This window comes from Lytechinus variegatus, chromosome 3 (genome assembly GCF_018143015.1).
Source record: "Lytechinus variegatus isolate NC3 chromosome 3, Lvar_3.0, whole genome shotgun sequence".
In the NCBI taxonomy this organism is placed as follows: Eukaryota; Metazoa; Echinodermata; class Echinoidea; order Temnopleuroida; family Toxopneustidae; genus Lytechinus; species Lytechinus variegatus.
In genome coordinates, this window is record NC_054742.1 from 49450797 (window position 1) to 49474030 (window position 23234).

General features: G+C 36.7%; 1 protein-coding gene across 3 annotated transcripts; it reads left to right on the forward strand.

The window, feature by feature from the left end:
* The first annotated feature begins 1770 nt into the window (after nt 1-1770).
* On the forward strand, nt 1771-21769 carry LOC121411242 (involucrin-like). 3 transcript variants are annotated; one of them, XM_041603851.1, is made up of 6 exons: nt 1771-2037; nt 6036-6260; nt 13529-13987; nt 17198-17650; nt 18009-18485; nt 21673-21769. In XM_041603851.1, the coding sequence occupies exons 1-6, from the start codon at nt 1920-1922 to the stop codon at nt 21753-21755; spliced, it is 1815 nt and encodes a 604-aa protein (XP_041459785.1). In that variant the 5' UTR covers nt 1771-1919; the 3' UTR covers nt 21756-21769. The 3 variants fall into 3 exon arrangements, with proteins under 3 accessions (XP_041459785.1, XP_041459786.1, XP_041459787.1); XM_041603852.1 differs by having other exon boundaries at nt 18012-18485; XM_041603853.1 differs by lacking the exon at nt 6036-6260.
* Nucleotides 21770-23234: the final 1465 nt, after the last annotated feature.

Genomic DNA, 23234 nt, shown 5'->3' on the forward strand with positions numbered 1-23234 from the left:
CTTGGGCAAATTTTCTCACAGATTGCGTAAATATTACACAGCATTACATAGCCCCCCCCCCCCGACATACTCGCTGGGTACATGGGTGAACCTTTAAAAAAATCCGACAAAACCCTGCCCAACACAAGCACATAGAGAGACGTAAGAAGAGATAGGGAGAGGGGGAACGAGATATAGGAACAGCTAGGGGAGGGAGGAGGGGGGGGGGTGAGCATGGTGAGAGTGAGCGAACATGGTAGGTATAGTTGTGTTGATGAAGAAAGCTTGACCTTACGAACGGATGCCTTTTTTTTCTTTAGAAACATATTACTCAATAGAATTGAATTTGATATACTTCGAGTGTCACGGACAACCACACGTCTTTTATAAATGCAGTACTTAGGCGTAGGTTGGGACATCGTTAAACTGAATCCCGTCAAGATAATAGAAAAGTGTTTGTGTTCCAAATGATTCTAAACCCGGTAAGATTGATTTGAAATTCAAATCAAGACAGTCGTTGAATAACCATGGAAACGTGGAGTATTTACTTCTTATTCTAAAAGTCAACTTATTGTTTCTTCCTTAAGTAGGATGGATAAAGTAGCTCCTTCATTAATCCGATGATATACTGACCTAAATCTCCTTTCTTGATAGATTTTACTTTCGCATTAATTTATTTCTTCTTCAATTTGCCCGTGCATAATGTAGGCCTACAGATCTCATTCCTTCGGTATACACAACACAAAAAACATCCTCAAAATACACCTCAACAGCAAGCTAATATTTATGAATGTATAAAATTAAAACAAGCACAAACTTTTTAAAATTATTGCATTTCAAAGCATTGCTTAAAAATTATATAAAAAGGAGTAATCATCATTGGCGGCGGAAGCCAAACAATTAAGGGGTGGGGTGTCCACCTGAAATTTTGGGATGGACACAGGTAAAAAAATTGACAAGCAAAATGAAAAAAAGGTTATCAAACGAAATTCAAGGAATTTAAGGGGGGGGGGCACCAAAATATTTTGACAAGCAAAAACAAAGGTTATCAACCAAAATTTTAGGGGGGGGGGGGGTTTCGCCGCCTATGGTAATCATAATATGCACAAAATGAATATTCACGTGTAGGACCGTTACATGAATATAAACAATGTGAACACGAGAAAGACAATGATTTCATACACTATAATGTGTGTACCGAATCTTCAATCATCATCGATTAACAGTTTGCTACAAAAAAGTGACATAAATGTATAATGAATAAACAATTATTCAGTTACAAGAGACGGGGCCCTCTTTTCTAAAATCATGCACAAAAATGTAAGAATGACCATCTGATTGTAATTTTTCGCATGGTCAGCCCCCCCCCCCCCACCTTCCGCTCCCCCTTCAAAACCGTTCTGCGGCCCCTGAAAGAGGGTGCTGAATGTCCTTAAAAATAAAGTTCTGAATTTCAAAACGAATCTTGGATTTATGTGTTTTTTTTTCTCATAAGATGTGAATTGTAGATGAAACTTCATTATCTTCACTTTTGTTTGGGATGGGTTTATGGGTTAAGTAATTTTGATAACCCCCCCCAAAAAAAAAGCACCACGTATACCACCCCACCTTAAGAAATTTCCCTCTTCATGTTTCATGTTTCATGTCTGTACCTCTTGGACACTGATCTCCTGTATGACAAGATTTTGATTCGTATGAGGGGGATCCTGGAAAGGTGCCAGGAAGCGCTCCTCTTTAATAACAATCTTGCGAAAGGGATAGGAAGTTCTTCAAAGATCAAAAACCACATGAGATGATGATGCTCATAATAGAGGCGTTTGCTCAAACTGTGCAGACGAAAAACGAGAACCTTCAAGAAGTTATTTTATTCAGAAAGTTGAAGATCAGGCTGACTTTACATCACTCTTCTTCGAACTAAAATTTGTCGTCAAACTTCCAGCATGAAGGAGGAGGATAAAAGAAAGAGGGGTTTCCATGGTAACGGAAACCAACACATGTATTTGTTGGTCATAGCGATGGCCGGAGTTTTCTTCGCCACCCTTTCCTCTGCTCAAGAAGGTAGGTACAGTTAAATTCTTCTTTTTTTATTTTCCAATCTTAAAATATATATTATTTGCAATATGCATGATCATGATTGAAACTTATGGAAGAGTAAAACAGAAAATTTTATTTGTTTTGTATTTTTATTTCGTTTGGGCTTGTCAATTCATACTTGAAGCTGACTATAAGGTGAATGGGAATAAGCGCTAATTGTATCAAAATTGTTCTTTCCTTAAGAGCTAATTACTTCTGATGACTATGGAGTCTTTGATAAATAATTTGATGTGAGTGCCATTTCTGATAAGAATCCATGATTGTTACGTTTATCATTTTAATATACTGAACAATAAATCATTCTGTACTGGTACTGCATGAAAATTACTGATTTATCTTCCTTTAAAAATCGTTACAACATAAAACATAAAATGTTTCGAGACACGATCTTGGGCCTTGTTTACACTGCAAAAACGCCGGTTCCAATTTAACACCAGCCCGAAATCTATTATATCCACACCAGATTGAAGCAACACTAGTTTGGAATCAAACCGATACCGTTTTAATACTACATGTATTTGGTATTGTTTAAACGCCTATTTGGTGTTAGACCAAAACCGAACTGGTGTTGTTTAACACTTCTCTAGTGTGGACATATATAACGATTCCGGTCTGGTGGTAAATCAACACCGGAGTTTTGCAGTGTAACATGAAAAAAAGTGACTGTTATGATTTAACCGTTGTCATGGCTGCTTATAAATGATAGGCATTTACCTATATTGTTTGAGGAAAATGGTAGGTAGATGTCATTGAAAACGCACACCATGACTAAAAAGAAAACATCTGGTATAATCAAAGGAGAGAACGAAAGAAATACATGTATTGGAAAGGTGGAAATAGGTAAGGAAAATGAAAGAGAAAAACGTTTTAAGTGAGTGAGAGTTGAGTATTTATCTTCAAACTTTAATTTCACCCACTCTTTTCACTCGAGAAACTTTTAACTTTCAGAATATTTTTTGGTGAAAACCATTGGCTTCATTTGTTCATCGTGCAATATAGAAACTAACAATAACAAATGGAAAATATATTAAATCGGAGTAATGTATTTTTTAAAATTCGTTTGGCACATAACACTGTTATACCAGTACAAACATACCCTTGAACAATCAATCATATTTCCTTTCTTATATGACTGTATGAAAATGAGTTGATTTGCACACTGTGAAGAAAATACACAAAATATATCTTTCATTATCGTCTAAATATTCTTTGAGGTGTGGTTGTCTGAATTTCGACACAGATTCTTTACTCAGAAATTAGATAAATTAGATATCTCGTATCGATAGCTCTACCTGTAGGAGGAATTATTTTAGATGGCGTTGATCCTGCCCGAGGTCTCAAGGCAGTGTAGGAAGTAGATAATTTAAAGTATATGATTTTTCAAAAATGCGAAAATATACATACAAACTTATTTATAATCAATTATGAGTGTGAGGACTGAGGGTGTTTAAAAGTAAAACGCTGTTATCCCAACAACACAGAAAACGATTGTCCCCATCAAAGAGTAGTATTGTTGAATATTATTCATATAATTTATGACACGTGCACTGTTATTTTTGTGTTTCGTTGTTCAATTGTTATGTTCTTGTAATGATGCAGTATTTGTCATATTGTTCACATTACAGCACAAGACTACGGTAAAAAATATTATTATACCCAAACTTGTACATTGCAAATTATCTTCCTTTACGAAATAGATCATAACAAGTAGCTATGAAAACGTGCTGCCATTTTCAGACTACAATATATCTTCTATGATTAGTATACTATTGTAGATTGGGAGAGAGAGGGGGGAGAGGGAGAGAGTCGAACATTATAAAAATGATACTCCAAAGTGAGTAAACTCCCATAGGGGATATTATACCCAAGCAGATTGTAAAGAGTGAGCTCGAATGAAGTCTCCAGACCCAGGTAACCATGGCAATGAAAATTGGAACTATATTTATCTCTTCAAAATGATGCTTAAATTGGTCTGGTTATATTTCAAAGATGTTCGCGTATCATGTCAAGATATGAAGTACGCTGTCAGAAAGGAAACAGCAATGACATTGCAAGACAAGAAACTTTGCAGAATGAGTTTGGTGGGTGCATAAATGGGGGATGGGAGATAAAAAAGTAAGGAATAAAGTTGAAATGCGACACAATGTCAAAAAACATCAACAAATATATTTTCATTTTGAAATAAGTCAAAATATTCTCTCGCTTGTTTCCATAACGCGACTTTTTAGAACCTTTGTCGTCCAGTAGACGGTCTCATAGGCCATGTACAAGACCCGGAAATGTGTTTTTTTGTTGTTGTTGTTGATTCGTGTTCTAGATGTATGAGAGATTCTGAGAGATTATTACACTTATTGAACATCTTATTGCCCTGACTGTTGTGAAGTCTGCCTTTATTATCTGTCATATTTATCCTGAAGAATGAGGTTTTGATTACCCTTTCTCGTTAATTTCAGCTACATGGTTGGTATTTTGGAATACTCCCAATAGAACAATTGATTAAATAATATGAACCATCGATGAAACGATTTCCTGACAACATCCACGGAGACATAGTGGTTGCCAAAGAATAAACACAGTTTTCATTTTCGACACTTTCCAGATATAGGTGAAATACGTAATATTATATCGAAATTATGATTCTCAACCTTATTTAAGAGGAACACGGTATCACAACAGTGAAGAGCAAACTGTTATAACGTTGGCCTTGCTTTTTTTTCAAGTAAAAATATACTGAGAGCTGATTCGACATTCTAAATACGTGATTCTTTTATCTATAGGGGATGAAAACGCAACTAACACATTATTGGTTTCCATTCTAACTCAATAACACAATATTTGAATAAAAACATATTTGTATACATGTCATATTATATTGTCTGAAGCAATTGCCATCGTGAAATTATCATTGTTCAAGCGAGTTGCAGTAACACAGTGTTTGGTGTAAGCATCATCTTTAACATTAATACATATATAGCTTCATGACGTCATCGTTATCAACTTAATAACCATGACCTTATTTTTATTCTCCATTCGCTACTATTTCCTTTGCTCCCTAAAGATTCATCAAATATCCCATGCTCTGGGAATGATCATTTCTCGCAAATGTAATAACTGCACTGCTCGTAAATAATATTAATCTTCATTGTTCATGGCAAAAATTAATGATATTTTTATTTCATTTTGTCTCTTTTGCATCCCATTGCGTCATACCATATTCATTTTCTTCCGATCAACTTTCATTTCCGAAATTTTATACCTACACCTCTAATATTCTCCATTATGTTATATTTTCAACATTTTCTATCCCACTCTCTTGTTTGGGCTCTCCCAACCTCTCTTATATCTCTCTTCAACTTCTCTTAACAAATCGTATCTCTTTATCGTTTTCCATTTCTTGATTCTTCCCTATTTCATCAATCCGTTTCTTATTTTTCATCTTGTTCTTTTCGTGTTTATGTTAACATCCCTTCCTTCTTTTGTTTCAATAACACCTGTATGTTCCTATTTTTCTTCTTTTTCAAATCTTCTTGTCATATCATCTCCAATTTATCCTTCTCTTCGTCATCAGCATCATCTTATTCGTCGTCTTTTTCTTCTTCCTCCTCTTCTTCTTCTCCTCCTCCTCCTCCTTATTCTTCCCCCTCCTCCTCCTTCTTCTCCTTTGTCATCATCATCATCATCATAATCTTCTTCTTAATCTTCTTCTCCTTGTGTTTCTTCCCTTATTTCTGCTCTTCTCCTTATTTTTCTGATTCTAATTTCTCCTTCATATTGTGAATAATATTCTTCTTCTATTTCTTCTTTCTATTATTTTATTGTCGTTGTTCTTTTACTTTTTTACCTCTAACTTCATCATCTTCTTCTCCGTCATTTCTTCCTTCATTTCCTCCTTGAATTATTTTATTCACTTTCCTTTCTCCGCCCTTGCAAACATCCATTTCATCCGCTTTTCTGATATCTAGTGGAATACTCCAGTGTAAGTTTCATCAGTTCCGAGGACGTGTACCTTCTACCGTGTGTCTACCGGGGAGTCCCCTATTCCCATGGAGAGAGTTGGGCGGTGGACGATTGTAGCACCTGTACCTGTGCAAACTCCACCATAGAATGTGTGATCCTTGGCTGCCAACCCACTACCTGTGACAATGTGATACATCCGCCCGGCGAATGTTGCGCAATGTGTCCCAACAGTAAGTTTGATTTAAAAAAAAAGAAGACCAACAAAAATAAAAATAATAACATCAACGCCACCACCAATAACAGCACCAAAACCAGTATGAAAAGTGACAAAGATATCGGCCTGGTATCGCATGAGATGTTGATAACTTTCGATATGATAATTATTATAATGATGATTCATAATAGTAACATAAATAATAACGATTTTATTATATTTTACCCAGGGTAGCACTTCAGTTGGGAAACTGCCCAACTAGCGGGCACTATGTTACTATTACCCTTCTGCAATCCAAGTGTTGAGCGCCTAACAAGAAGGTGTATTTATATATAAGTCTTTGTTAACTCTACCGGGATCGAACCCACGACCTCGCGTCCATGAGGCGGGCAATCTACCATTAAGCAATCATGTCCGGTTAGTAATAAGAGCGATGATGATGATGATAATGATAATAATAATAATAAGCATTTGTCTGGCGTCATCTATCTAGAAACAATCTATTCCGAGGCGCATTGTTATTATTACCCCGGCTTTAGCTCGAGCTGCCTTTCAGCGCTCATGCAATCAAGGAATCAATCCTGCCAGGTACCCATTCACCTCACCTGGGTCGAGTGCAGCACAGTGTAGATAATTATTGTTAGCTGAAGGAAAACACGCCTTGGCTAGGTTTCGAACCTACGACCCTCTCTTTGAAAGGCGAGAGTCAGAACCACAAGACCACGACGCGCCCTCATACACCGACGTAAAACGATGCAAAGTGGTTTACAGACTGAACCTGAACGACCCTACCCTGCAGTATAAAAAAAATCATCAATAATATCCTTTTGCGTGCAAAGGAATGAGGTAAATGTACCTAGTTGTGTATTTATAATGGCCAGGGGCTCCCGACCTTTCAAAATATAGAAGGAGCTACACGACAATCCCACCCTTCATGCGAAATTACTTGGAACACATTTTATCGTACTTATCCTTACCCCCCCCCCCCCGTGACCAGATTTGGACAGTGTTAATATGGGACACTTCGAGATCAGATCACTAGCGTGATGTGCCAAACATTTTCAGAAGGTTTAACATGACGACAAAAAACATTATTGTTTTTTTAAGCGAGCGAGCAAAAATAATGTCATATTTGTGGTAGATTTTGACATACTGTTAAAAAACGACGTCATATTTCACCCTTTTGCCATTTTCTTACTGTGCATATTAGGAAAATAATGTAATGCTTGAATATGCTCACATATTGTGTTCAAATCATGAAATACGGGACAAACCGGCGTCCCGGGAGGGTCGTATACGGGACGCAGGACAAATTGCTGAAATACGGGTCTATCCCTTGAAACCGTGACGTCTGGTCACCCTGCACACCGACCCCCCCCCCCACTCCCCAGATACCACCTCTTACTCCTCAATTTTATTTTCCCTACCCAGTTTCTCGCATACTCATGAGTGACTGATATGAGAAGCATGATCTTTCGAATACTGAAAAACTCTATATCACACTCAATCCTTTCAACGAGGGGCCACCCCTCCAAGCGTTGTAAATAGGAAATGATATTGGCCTATAAAGGCGATATTGACCTATATAAAATGAAACTCGATCTGAAGAGCGCATTATGATCGACGCGAAGACGAACTCTTGGATCAGTGTCATCATAGTCACTGTTGAAACCTTGATTGCAATATCATAAATTAATAAATATTATATTGGAAAATGATGTTTATTTCTTTTAGCCGCGCAACATACGTATAATAGGTACGAGAGACCTACATGCTCATCCCAGCAAGATATACGCCCATCGCTAGCTAATGCTTTACAGTTTGTCTGAAATCATTTCAATTTCTCACTGCAAAGTAAACAAACCCTGCGTTTTGACCTTGGTCACATTCCAAGAGAGCTATCATTATCATTATCATTCAATGAAGTTGTCTGTCTAAGAGCATGAAGAGGGAAACGCCTATTTTGTTGTTTCTTTAGTAATTTGTTTGAAGACGCCTCCAACATTCAGTGTCTTCTTATATGCGATGCACTCGGATGTATTTTCTAACATGTATACTTCCTTGGATGTTGGACGTGTTCACGGATAATCGTCCTTGACGTATTTCTGGATACTAACATTCTAATTACTTTCCTAAAGTTCGCCTCTCTAGAAGCAGTGGCAAAGTTCCCTGCATCCACCTCCCTCTCTCTCTCTCCCTCATGAAATAGAAATCTAGTTACATTGTATAAGCTTCTGATATGAAAAAAAATCCGTGTGAATTCACTTTTTATGTCGCTAACTTAATTATCGTTGGCCAAAGTTTGCAAAATTTTTGCTCGCTTGATTGCTCCACTCTCTCGCTAATATATCCTGACCTCGACATCTTCATACATTATTGCCTCGTTGCATACAAAGCATTAATAGAGCATGATAACAACGATTCGCATATGTGTAATTCCAATGAATCAAATTGTATGCAAATTATCCCATGGTTATACACCTACTCGTCATAACATTCGAACGTCCTTTTTGAAATCTTATCAAAGATTAAACATTGATGAGCTGCTCTAAAGGTACTGCATTTAAAAATGAATTAACCTCTGCCTCATTACAACTGCATAGCGACTCGAGAATCTCAGTCTGCATAGAGAACGAAACAAAATAAGTATTTAAAAAAAAAACCCAACAAACATGAGGTTATCATGCATGGATATTATTTGCAGGTCTTTGCTCACATATCTGTAAGTCTTACTGTTGGTATCTCCATGGTATAAGTATACTAATTTTGATCATATCACGCTTTTAATTACCGATTTTTTGTTAATTTGTATTCATTTTAATATTCTCACACTTGAATTATAACCACCGGACAGTTGTATTCTTGTATCCATCCTCATCTGTTCAACACGAACATGACGAAGACAGGTTTGGTGTGGTAGATGGCGAGGAACTACCTCCATCCTTCTTGACATGTTAACGGAAACGTCCAATCCGAGATAAAAATCAGATAATTTGCTGACATTTTGGCAGTAACGAGCGATTGCCAAATAGCCAAGAGAATCAGCCAGCAACATAACAAAGTTTCTGGCAAAAAGAACGAAAGAATGGTTAAACTTTAAAACGAAAAGATGAATCATATTTCCCTTTGAATTTCCTGACTGTCTCGAGATCTCAAACAAAATCAGCTGGAATCCCCAAAACGATGTGACATATGTTATCTCCTAGATTACATATATAATAAAACAAATATGATTCTTCAAGGTAAATTTAACGATTCCTATTAAAGCACTTTGGTTTCATCACTGTACACATTTACAAATAGTTTTTTTTTGTGTGTTACTAATGAAGGCAATACCTCCGTTCTAGCCAGATACCATGGACACTGTGTGTTGCAATATAAAGGCCTCAATCTGCTTGGCGTTCGTCCCGTCTTTCTGGAACTTATTAACCTGTAATATTGAGCAAAGTATGTTCGGCATTAGGAAATGAAGTATTGTTTCATTTGTAAATTAAACGAAATGTATTTCTTTTAAAGTGTGTGAACATACAGTGAGAATGTTGACAGCTCGAAATACTTTATGGTCTTCCAGATGAATGGATATGCATATAGATAGATAGATAGATAGATAGGATAGATAGATATATACATGTATATTTACATAGGATTATCATGTTGGATTGAATCAGCCACAACTTTCTACAAATCATACATGTTTGGATAGATGTATAGCTTAGAATGGATCAATAATAGTTATAAAATAGTCTGATTGGCTTCTCCAGGTAATCCCGTTAGCTCTACACAAAATTACTCACATCGTGTTTACCTGGAGACAGAATGTCTTTAATGATTATGGGACAAGGACAATTAAGAGATGGCTATTTTAATCACAGTATACTCGAGTGAATTGGGGATGGATGACACGTGTTTGGATAACATGGATGTCATCATAATGTCTCTTGCTGTGACGCATTTTGTGTTTCTATCGGACCTGCCACTTTGAAACCAGAAAGATGAATTGGCAGAACTTTGAGGATGCTAAGTTTTTTTTTTATCAAAATGGACTAATTTTGAAATGAGCAAACGAGCCCAAAAATAATTGTCTAAATAAATGACTAGTTTTGTTGTAGATTTTAGATATAAATCATGTTACTAACTGCAGCCGTATCGATGCATGAGTAAGGTCTACCTTACACACAATTTGAAGTGATAATTTTTGGTCCAGTGGTTAGAGAATTAGACTCATAATCGCAAGGTTGTGAGTTCGAAACCCCTCTCTGCCATTATCTCCACTTTGATAAAAAGACCCAAGAGTAATATCTGTCGCCTATACCGTCAGCCACTATGACTGATTAACCTGGACGTTAAATGTTTCCCAGATAATTTGTTATACCAGCTTGGTGTTTACAGCAAAAGCTGTCCTGTCGAGTTCCTACGGGAGTTACTATAAACTTAAGGTACTCGGATTTTACTTCATGAACGAAGCTGATTTTTTAAACATTTTCACTGATCATTCTTGTAGCTCTAGCGGGTCGATTATTTCCTGATAATGTTTGATGGTTCGTGACAATAGTGTTTTACCTATGATAGATTAATTATTACTTTTGTTACTTTGTTTCTTATTCATGTTATTTAGTCTCAAATTGATTTTCTTTGAGATGATGCTTGAAGGTTTGCATGCTGGTATATGAACAATCGCGGACGTGGTTTACGTACCGGTATACAACATGTGTAAAATTCTTGGAAAGATTAAAAAAATGGAATGTCAAGCTTAGTCACAACTTTCCACTCTTCTGGTTCCGAATGACACTCTTCTTCTTAACCTCCACTTTCTTACCTCTCCATTTCACTTCTACCTCTATCCACTTTTTATCTTAGTCCTCCCAAGACTCTACCCATGGTGTACCATAAACCACTTCCACGATTGATTTCGTTTATTTCAATTTCAGCAATACATATCACGGTGAAGACGCATATTATATATTATAATGATTTAATTTGGTACAGCGCACGATGATTATATGTAATGGTTCGAAATGAGATAATGAATTGATTGGTATGGTTATCTGAACAAGGGATGTCCCCGATTGAAAATGTAAGAAAATGCCCCCAGAGGTAGTTCATTCGCTGCTACGTAATTTTACTTGATGTGCATGATATGCGTGACATTGTGAAGGAGTTAGAAAAGGGAAAGAGAAAAAGATGAGAAGTAGGGGAGGATTCCCCTCTGGCAATGCTAACAACAAACACGACATACCAGAAAAAAAAGAATTATACAAATTCATTTAAATTCATTATGAGCTTGGTAAAAAAAGTCAATGTTGGGGATGGTGCGATTATAAAAGGGAAAAATCATTGTAAATACAAAAAAAAAAATGGTTGGGGCTATCGTTAAGAAGATGTGGCATACTCGAAATGTATGAGAATTTTTATGGATTTAGAGAGCACACTTCTTGTATGCCAGATTGTATACATCAAAAAGAAAACATCAAATCAAAATTGATTGTGACATAATTATTATCATTAATAGGTACATGAATTCACCAACATTATAAAGTTATCATCGTCATGATCGTGATGACGTCGTGGAAATGATGGAAAATTATTTCAATTGAACTGAGAGAACGTGAAGAATATTACAATAGTTGTCTTTGTCTTTAATAACTAAATCATACCCGCATGCAGAGCTGGTAAAAATTAATATATCACTTCCAACAGCGTACCTACGGGGGGGGGGGGCAGGGGGGCAGTCTGCCCCCCTGACGAGTCACAACCCATGCAAAGGACATATCCCTGCCCCCCCCTGACGAGCTTGAAGACCTTTTTTCTTTTCTTTTTTTTGTTTGTCAATTTTGTTTCTGTTACGAAATCCTGTATTTGTGATTGAAGACCTTTTATTTTATTTTTTTGCTTGTCAATTTTTTTTGGCGAAAGGTTTTGCCCACCCCCTGTGGAAAATCCTAGGTACGCCACTGATCACTTTACTTTATTAATTCTGTTTACTCCGCATCTGCTGGTAAACATCAAATTCTTAGAAGAATAAACTTTGTGAAATATAGGTTGATGTTACTATCATGACAGGTTTACTGAGCCAAATTAATCTTCAGAGCGTTGCTTGGTTGAAATAGGATTGCAAAAAAATTTGCAATTTATAATTATGAATCATAGAAAAGGCTTAAGTCGGCAGTGATATTTCAAAACCATTTCAAAATCTTCACTATTAGAAAAAAAAAGAAGGAAATAGAGCCGATTCTAATCAACTGAATATATTAGCAAATTTCTTTAATATGACGTGGGATGCAATATTAAAGATCTTACGAGAAGTCCCTTAGGTAAACCTCTTGTTGATTTGGAAGATGTGGTTGTAATACAACCATTCTGATTTGAAGGAGCGCGGGGAGTGGATTAGATGCGTTCAGTATGACAGCTTAATCAATTTAGTATATATACGTTCAGAATTTTGAATGAACTGAAATTAATGAAATGAAATACAGGTACGCTCAAGGAAAATAAACACAGGACTACAAAACTTCATGACAGGTTAAAAAAGGAGATTTTTATTGATATCGATTTGAACGCAATCAGGTAGATCTGTCAAGATTTCTAAGCGCTTTTCATTAATTAGAAGAATTATTGAATTATAATTATTTCACATTTTACATCATGCTAGCATTAGATATACATTATATTAAATCATTACAAGATATAGTATTATTTAATTAATACACTACATCATTAAGCTGCATTAATTACAACAATGAAAACCACAACAGTGAGAATAGATATGTCTTGACAGATTTCTTGAAATTGTCTGTTGAGGTTGCTACACGTAGTTGGGGAGGTAGAAAGTTCCAGAAATGTGATGCGAGATTGGTGAAGGCCCGTTCTCCGTAGTACTTGGCATTGACTAAGGGGGCATGGAGAAACCTTCATTATCAAAATGATGTATTCTTTTGACGTTGCTATCTACTATAGGCCTATTCGGCTTTAATTTTATAATTCATACCACGTATTATGTTCAAATCTTATGGAACAAAACGTTATTTCCCGCAAACCAAGAGCATGACTGGCCGATTTCATTCGTTGACTAACAATATTTTTTTTTCTTTTTACCCCAACCTCTTCTCTCCTTCTCTTTGTCTTTTAATTTCTCTTTAAAACTCTATTTGTTTCTCTGCATCTCTTTAAATTCTGCAATAATTTTGTTGTTTTCTTGTCTATATTTTCACCACTCACTCTCTCACTTTCCATCTTTCATCGCCATGTGCCTCTTGCCCTTCCTCGTTCCTTCCATTCTCATTGCAGTCGTGAATGTCAGTGAAGTTGCTCCCGTTGCAAGGGTTACGTCGACTCCCAAGCTCATGTCCGGCAAAAAAAACCGAATGCTGCTGAATGTCTCTATCAGCTTCCATGAGACTGACTTGACGACGGGTGTCCAGGGCGAGGACCTCTGGAACATGACCATCTGGACAAGCCGGAATCCTAACGGGGAGGGCTTCGCCTACAGCGTCGCCAAGAACGTCCTCAATGCTGAACAAAGATCTCAGAGACACCGTAAGGGCAAGAAGTTCCCTAAGCTGCGGAACATCCCGTACACCCTTGACGCTCGTAGGATGTCTTGTGACGACATGCAGTACATATGCGTCCGCTTCGAGCAGGCTATCAATCCAGGGCACGTCAACAGAGCTTACGTGCCCTTCTACTTCTCTGGATACCCAGACGACAATGTCCTCACTGGTTGTACACCTGCACCAAGATGTAAAAGTAAGAAACAGAAGTCGAACCATCATGATCATATGAAACATTTTTTTTTTCTAAAACAGTGCTGTTATTTCCCCCTTTTTGTTGCAAGATATATTAAACACACAGAAAAATCGATGTTTTGAAGGAACAGATAAGTCGTATGTTCTAGAAAGGGATGCCTAGATATTAAACGCATTTTAGATATAAATTATTATACATATAAGCATTAAGTGATAGAAGCTGTCCTTTATTATTATTCTGTTGTTATTATTATTCAGCTAGAGGCCTAGAGGAAAGATTGATCGATATTAAAAACAAAAACCTGCCAAAATGATATACCATGAATAATAAATTACCAAATTGCTAATTCCAATAATCATTTCATCATTTTCCTTGATTAGAAAATATTACGTATGTGGTAAGCCATTTCTATTCCCATATCTAATTAACAATCTATTAAAGTCATGGAGACGGTGGAAGAGTGTGGGAGAGAGAGAGTTCAGGGAAATCAGAACTATGAAATTTCCTTAAGGGAATGGGACGGAGTGGCTCAAGGGAGGGACCGGGGGCGATAAACTTAAGATGACACGCTGTCACTGCCCCCGGATGCTGGCATGTTTGACGACATAATTTCTTCCGCTTAGTTCAAGGTTGATTATCAAAGCAAGACAGCTTCATATCTCTGTAAGGGTCACTTAAGATTTGCTGTTTAGCATGTATATTACCCAATATGATAGGGAGAAGGTGAAATTCTGCGTTTCCATGGTTATGAGGGATTGTTGTGATGAGACGTTTCTCGTAGTGGGTTGTCTCCTCTTTTGATTCTCATTTCATTTCAAAACTCATAGTCATGATTACCGCATACCTGCATGCCCATGCACATCACGATGCAATCAAGTTATTCCGCTTATTAAATTAGCAAGATTTGAAATACGACATTATGATGGTCATGGAACTTCGATTAAGACATGGGCCAAATGCATAAATACATTTACATAATGAGTAATTGCTTCAAGTAAAAACAATTACTTATCGTGTAAAATGTAGAGCCAAACCAAATCCGTAAGCATACAAGCAATTCCATTAGCTTGCCCTTGCATCCTTCTTTGCGAATAGGAAAACAACATTGCTTGAGTATTCTAGCTATATGTAGAGAGAGCTAGCTAAAAAAAAAATGATTGTCCCCACCGAAAAAAAATAATAAAAATAAATAAGATAAAAATTAAAAGAAATAACGATCGCTTGAAAATTTACTCCCATCACCAAAATCAAAGGCTTTTTAAGAACGAATTTCGTTCAAAAAAGAGAAGAAAACATGCAAATCATTAAATTGGCGGGATAAAAAAAAATCGTATTAACTCAGTTCGACGGATGATCTTTAAGATGGTGGTATTAAAAAGAAATAAATTAATTCTAAAGGTAGAGTGCTTAACATCCACAATTATTTTGTCTAGGACACTCGGTATAGAGGTATCATGCTTAAGTGAATTGAATAAATCTTTTGTATAAAAGCGGATGACACGCTTTTCTACGATTCTTTTGTAAGCAATAATGTTCTCTGAAATATTTATTTCTTTATAATTATGACCCCACTGGCTGCTTTACGTTCATCATGCTCATACTCGTTTGCTTTTAGTTTCGAGAAACATCTTTCCTACATGTTGAACTGACTTCAATTGTTTAGGATTTGAATGCTCATCCAACCTTTGTAGTTTGGCATTCAATTTGTACCTTGGCTCAAGCCACACCCTATCAAGAAAGTTTGAAATCACTTAATAATATTCTAACTTAAATACTAGACCCCTGAAAATGGTTAGGAGGTCATGCAGCTGCTTCTATTTAGTGCTGCTTCCTGCGCAATGCCCCCTGACGAAACATAGAAAAGGGCATACGAGTGACGCAGCGAACTTCTTTAGCTTCGAACTACCGATAATTGAATATTCTTTTATTCCGACTTTGAAGCATTTAGGCCCTTCCGGCTTTTAACAAGCGGCATATTAATTTTTCCACTGTCCTGAGTTTATTTTCAGAATGATGCATTGTGAAATATTATATGTTTGCCTTAAATTGAAACCTTGTTTTCTGTGTTCAGTCTCTGTAGTCGGGTTCCCTTAAACGGTAGCATTTAATTTCCTCTCCCCGGCAGCGTCGATGTACTACTCTAAAGGAGTTTGATTTTTGATATAACCACTTTCCTTCCAGCTTATAAGAACTCGCATTCATTTTCAAAAAGACATACAGAGTCCGAGTTGATCTGATCACAGCGATATGATTTGCAATTTTGTAAAAGAGAAATTAAAAAATAGAGTTAATATCTAACTTTTCACCCTTGAAATCGTGACTATCAGGGGCGGATCCAGCTTTTTAAAAAGGGGGGGGGGGTGGGGTGGTATGCGAGGGAGCGTAACGACCGAGTCCAAGCGAGCGGAGCGAGCGGGGAGGGTGTGGGAGGGGGGTGTCCCCCCCCCCCACAGTAGGGAAAATTTTTGTGTGAAAATGGCGTTTTCCTGCATCTTAAAAGGTCGTTGCCAAATTAACCGCCATAAAAATTTGTAAAATTAAGTTGCATTTTCCCAACCCAAACGACACTTAAAATATCCCCAAAGTTGCCAAATTTTGACAGATAATCCCCAAATTCGTTTTTCATAAAACTCAATATTATTTTCATTCCCAAATATTTATTTTTCATCAATTTTTCAACAATCCCCCAATTTTTTTTTTTAATGTGGGGATTTTGAAGATGAGAATCGGCAACGCTGGCCTAGCTTGTCACTTCGGCGGTGGCCCGTGTCCTCAAAAAAGCTGATGGGGGGGCAAGGGACTCTGTGACATTTGTTCGACCAACCCCCCCCCTCCCCCAAAGAGAAATAATAATAATAATAAAAAATGAAATAAATACATAGAAATAGAATAAAATAAAATTACAAGTTAAAAAAAAGATAAGATTTTAAAAAATGGTCCCCGGATTTTTTTTTTTTTTTTTTTTTTGGGGGGGGGGGGTTGCAACCCCCCACCCCCCCCTCTAGATCCGCTTCTGACTATAATTTTGTCTTTTCAGAACAAGGGGAATCGAATTTTCCATTTGTCTGTATGGTAACATTAATCAGCGTGTATTATGATACACTCTCTCACTCTTCTATTATGATTTGCCTTTTTTATGAAAATGTGCATTTCTATCAAAATCTTATAAATGTTTAGGATGAATGTCCCTTTTAATTTACTTCTTCATAGTTGTAAAACCGAAATCGGTACCAACGACAGCTAGGCCGGCAACCACTCTCCGAACGACAACTACTCCCACGACGATTCCAACGACATGGCCTCGATGGACAACAGCATGGCCTCGATGGACTCGTGCACCAACTCTTCCTCCTACGCGTCCTCCTACACTGCCGCCTACGTTCCCACCAACCCTCCCACCAAGACGAACAACACGAAGACCAAAGTTGAAGAAGACGAAGGAACCGAAGAGCACTCCAGCGACGCTTCCGCCAACACTTGCACCATTGACAACGTTAAAATTGAACGAGGCGTTGGCAGTTGGGTCAACGATGTACGCTACGTTGCCTCCGACATTGCGTCCGACAGTGCGTCCTACAACGGGTGTTCCTTATATACCAAGATTTGTGCTAGATGATTCAGAGTCAAATGAAGCATTTGAACTTGTACCAATGTATCCGCTGGGTAAGTAATCATTTTCCCCTCACAGATATTTATAGTCATTCCCACCAACCAGTAGGCCCTACTAACAGACTTGCATCACTATTCGGCAACCATATACCGTTGCCAAACCTAACACCATGCATGAGACGAGTCAACACCACCTGCCAAAAGTGCTGTGGCAAGAAATAGGAAGGAATCGAAAAAATAATAATTATGTCAGCAACAATCATCGAATGCAATAATCACAATTCATTAATGCCCTTCTCACTTTCATCGTGTTCATATTTCTGTTCTATTGCAGAATATCCAAGACCGATGATAACTTTCTATATATTCTGTAATACAAATAGACATATCCACATTATATTTTATTTTGAAGCTCCTCAAAGAAATTCTAACAGACCAAGAAGCCGGAACAGAGGGCGTAACAAGTGGAGAGCACATCGGTTTAAAGCTGCAGCTGAGGCCGCCGGGTTTTCTTCGGATGAGGTGACACAAATAAAACAAAAGAAAATATCTCGACGTCGACAACAGGCGGCCAAACGCAAACCAGAACAACCATTACCACTTACACAAGAACAACAGGAGTACAGACAACAACAACAACAGTTATACCAGCAACAGCAGCAACAATATAATCAGCAAATGCAATATGAACAACAGCAACAACAACTGCAATACGAACAACAACGACAGCAGCAATATCAAGAGCAGCAACAACAATACTATCAGCAACAGCACCAGGAGAATAACCCATACCCATACGGTGATGTGCAAGAGGGGCAAATAAACCCCTTGTTTCAACGAGAAAGGGAGAAAGCAATAGCTGAAGGAACATTACTTGGACCACAACAAGGTAAGTCATATCATTCGTGATGATTAGGGATTTTCAAAAGATTAAGGTCAAGGTCGGGAGGAATGAAGAAGGGGGATAATATTTAATAGAGAGGAGAAGTTCTTTAAAAGATAAGTGAGGAAGTTTGATGAGGCACAGAGGGAAATGAAAATTAAGGTAAGAGGTTAAGGAGAGATGCGAGGATGTAACCTCCCACCATTTCATGAGATATGTTGTCACGATGACAAGTTGTTATTCTCTGATAATTACCATAGCAACATGATGAAACTAGTGTTTCTCCTGAAAAATCAAGACTTCACTGTAACTTTCATGAAACGGTTTCACAATATGTGCTTCAACTTGCAAACCCAAATAGCATCTTATGGTTGGCATCTTATGATTGGAGTGTCTTCTTTTATTGATTACGTCCAGTAATCATTTCCCTATCGGAAAATAATCCGCACAATATAAAAAAAGACTCTCATAAAATGAAGCAACAAATGATATATAATTTCGTTTCATTATAAATCCAACAATATTCCGTTACTAAGAAATATTGAGGAAAAGGCAACCTCACAAAAGCAAATCAAGAAAAGGTGTATCAGGGCATTATAAATTATCTTTATAAATCACATTAGAAGCATTATTACTTAAAACCGAGAGCCCGTAGTGATTTCGGAGTGTATTTTCGAGATATTGTCTGAAATAAGCACTTTGGATCACGGCATTGCGTGAAATCATGAAAATAATAACGTTGCCGATGTGATTTTTGCTCTCAGTTGACCTAATAGTTGAAATATGTTTCATATTCTCAGAATGACAAGAAAAGTCATTGTGTTCAAATACATGTAAATTTCAGTGAAACAACTTGAATCTTGGTCAAAATTTGAAAATAATTTTTGTCTGTGCGGTAGTACAGGGAGGACGCTGTGTGGGCTACAGTCTGCTGGCAATGTGCCGCATGAGATATTTGCAGACAAAATTGAAGATTAAGAAATTAGAGAAAACATGACTTCCTTTTCGCCTTAACATGCTTAAGAAGATCAATATCGATGTTAGTTGAAGGAACAAAACTTCATTGAGTATTTTAAAATGATTTATGAATTATTATACGGCTATTATAAACGTTCCTCATGAAGGGTTGCAGCGTGTATATACTGTGTGTGTGTGTATATATATATATATATATATATATATATATATATATATATATATATATAATTAAATTCATATCGCGCCAATTCTACTCTGAATCTGTAGAGTGCTCAAGGTACTTTTCAGGAAATTATAAAAGAAATTGAGAAGAATTGAACAGAAATGTTTTGAGGTAATGTTTGAAAGTTTCAGAGGTCAAGCACTGTTTGATGTTTTGAAGGAGGCTATTCCATAACTTAGAGGATGGGTAAACAAATTATCTTTCACCCCAGGTTTTGTTGTTTCTTTTTGTTGTTCTACTTCTACTTCTTCTTCTCCTCCTTCTATTACTCCTTCTTATTTTCTTACTCGTCTTCTTCTCCTCCTCCTCCTTATACCCTTTCTTCTTTTCCTTCTCTTTTTCTCCTCCTCCTCATCGCCTTCTCTTTCTTCTTCTTCCTGAATTGATTCGATTTATTTATTTACCAACAATATTCACATGTTTACAAGTTATGAAACAAATTGGATAACAGATAGACATACATGTGTAATATGGTAATAGGTCCAGAAAATAGCACAAAACGAGCTTTGTTCTCCTTCTTCTTTCTCTTTTCTTCTTCTGTACTCCTCTTCCTCCTACTCCTATACTTTACTACTACTACTACTACTACTACTACTACTACTACTACTACTACTACTACTACTACTACTTCTACTTCTTCTACTTCTTCTGCTACTACTACTACTACTACTTCTTCTTCTATACTACTACTACTACTACTACCTTCGCTAATATAACCCCCATTAAGAATAAAATTATAATAATAATTAAAAGTAGAAATGAATAAATAAAAAAGTATTTAAAAATGAAGATGAAAAATGACCCAATATATTTTAAAGTTCACAAAGTTCCACACCATTACTTTTGCATGTTCATTTTTTTTATTGAATTTTTAACATGTTTACAAAATGGATCAATCAGAAACATGTAAAAACAATCCAACTCTTACCTTGACCGAGATTACATTAAAGTTCATTCTGTTTCATAATCTTCTTTGGCTTATTTTCAAGAATAACTGTTCTTGGCATCGAGGAAAATATAATTTTGTTGACAAATCTGTAGATTTCCTTTGATCAAATTGTATCTAAATCGAGCTTATCTGTCTGCAATTCAAATTGCGTTTCTTAAAATAGGTTTTCAGTTCGTTTGCATTTTTCTCTGATAATGACGAGGGAGTAGATGGTTTTATGATAATTAAATCCCAATTTTTTTCGATTACAAAGTGGAAATTTATTTATTTTTTAATTGTTGAAATCTTATATGGCGTTGCACATGATCAAAACTTCATCAACATTTTAATTGATAAACTTTAGCTTTAATGGCTGCAAAATTAAACGTGTGCTGCTTACAGGCAGTGGAGTTATATGGGAACATTACTGCACGACCCACAAGTGTTATGGAGAGTTGAAAGAGAGAGAGGGAGAAAGCTTGGAAAGACAGAAATTGACTCTGTTTTCCCAATCAGCTGTGGTACTGTAACATCGTGTTCTCTCTCTAAACGCATTAACTGTTTAATGAAGACATTTTCGGTACACACGCAAGAATAAATCATGAATATGAATAATTATTAGTAACTTTTCAGCAATTGAAAATAAGTTTATTTGCTTTGTGACGTACATGCTGCCATATTATATTTTCGTTCAATCTGTGACACAGCTCATCAAACCTTTTAATAAGTGCGGCGTCATGGGGGCAGGAGCGACCGCCCTGCAAATTTTAAGAGGAAGACAAAGAAAGAAGAGGATTATAACGAGAGCAAGACCTACGTCAACATTTATTAAGTTGTCTTTGCCCACCACCTTTGACACTTCCAATATATCCTTGGGCCGCCCTGCCTTTCAAAAAGGCAAGGTCTTACCAAACGTCAATATCATTTGGATTCCACTTACATGTGCTTACGTTAAACGATATCGTTTTTAATTATTATTATTATATTCCATGTTCTACCTCCCAATTATCCCATTTTTCACTAAAATCTTATTTTCATATTGTGTTTTCTATCTTTTCTAACAGGTTGGCCGGCTGCATACAACAATGGATATACATGGCAACAGTACATGGAAGACAACGCGGATTATAACTCCCAGGAACGGTGAACTAAGAGGATTTCAAGATATTAAAAACAAAAAGATATACGATTCAACTCCTAACGGATATCATGAATTGGTATACAAGAACTCCTATCGATATTTATTGCAAAAATTAGTAAAAAAAGTGAGATAAATGTGCATTAATTGGTCTTTTAATGTATCCAATATAGCACATCGAATGAAGAGGGTGACAATGCTGAATACTTGAGTTAATGTGCTAAGCTTCGTGGAACAAAAGCAGTTACGGAAAATGATTTATTGGTTACAGCTAATCCCAAGATTTTACTGCTCATATAATAGTATATAAGCCTTTGGAGTGTTCTCCATGTGTTTTAACTCTTTTGAAACTGGGATATTGGCCAAAAACATACTAGCTTTGCAATAATTGCATGTGGGACGGGAATCAAAATGCCACATTAAAGATCTTTTGTTGTTGTTTGGTACATACATGATATTCATGTAGGCCCACGACAATATTTGCAAACTACTAATGGATTTCACAATTGGGGCAACAAGACCTCATACTTCTCATTTTTAGAAAATCTTTTTTTTATTGGGGGGGGGAGGTGGGTGAGTGATGACATGTGCACATCTCACTAAGGTCTCTTACCCCCCCCAAAAAAAAAAAAAAAAAAAACACACACACACACAAACAAACACCCATCAAACCACTACACATAGCAGGGAGTGTAATCATATTGCATGCAGTGTGTGGACATTTCTGAAGTCTCGTTTGCTCTTAGCAACAAGATACTGGTGCTCTTCATATTCCTGGATTGAATTGGATGAGACTTTTTTTTAATATAGGGGATTTTTTTCTCCCCTCAACAGCGATTACATTCATACATAAAAGTCCCAATATTTGTCCTTTTATGTAAACTTTGACGTGTTTGAGGAAGTCCTTCATGAATTTAAATGATTTCCCCAGGAATATTAATAGAAGCTTGAGTTTAATTGTATGTATAAATGTATATAAATATGAAATGAAATAATGCAATGTCACTGTGATTTCACAGAAATATACAATATAAAAAATGAATTTGTGTTTTGTTTCTTTTGTCTGGACCAGGAAGGAATATCCCATGAACCGGTAGCTCTTAGGGATTTATAATACAGTACTGAACAGTTAGAATACTATGATCCCGATCCAGAAAACCTTTGTCAGTTTTTTTTATGGCAAAATAAATCTGGCAAATTTTCACAGGTAACGGGGCCCTGGTCATTCATAATAATCAAGGCAAATATCATTTAAAACGGTGCACATTTAGAACTTTTGAATAGTGACATAAGTCACTGGTTATAATCACTGGTTAACAGATGGGGGGCTGGAAAGGGATATGGGTGAAATATATTATTTTCTGAATACGTCAAAATATATTATCACAAGCTTCTGAATACGTCAAAATTTTCTATCACAAGCTTGGATTTTCGTAAGAAAAATGCCCCCCCCCCCGAAAACAAAATTCACGACCCCCCCCCCAAAAA

Excerpts from the sequence above, each read along its gene's own strand:
- LOC121411242 (XM_041603851.1), top strand. The coding sequence starts at position 1,920 with ATGAAGGAGGAGGATAAAAGAAAGAGGGGTTTCCATGGTAACGGAAAC. Across the intron at positions 2,038-6,035 it reads CCTTTCCTCTGCTCAAGAAG|TGGAATACTCCAGTGTAAGT; the intron begins GTAGGTACAGTT and ends TCTGATATCTAG. Across the intron at positions 18,486-21,672 it reads ATTACTTGGACCACAACAAG|GTTGGCCGGCTGCATACAAC; the intron begins GTAAGTCATATC and ends CTTTTCTAACAG.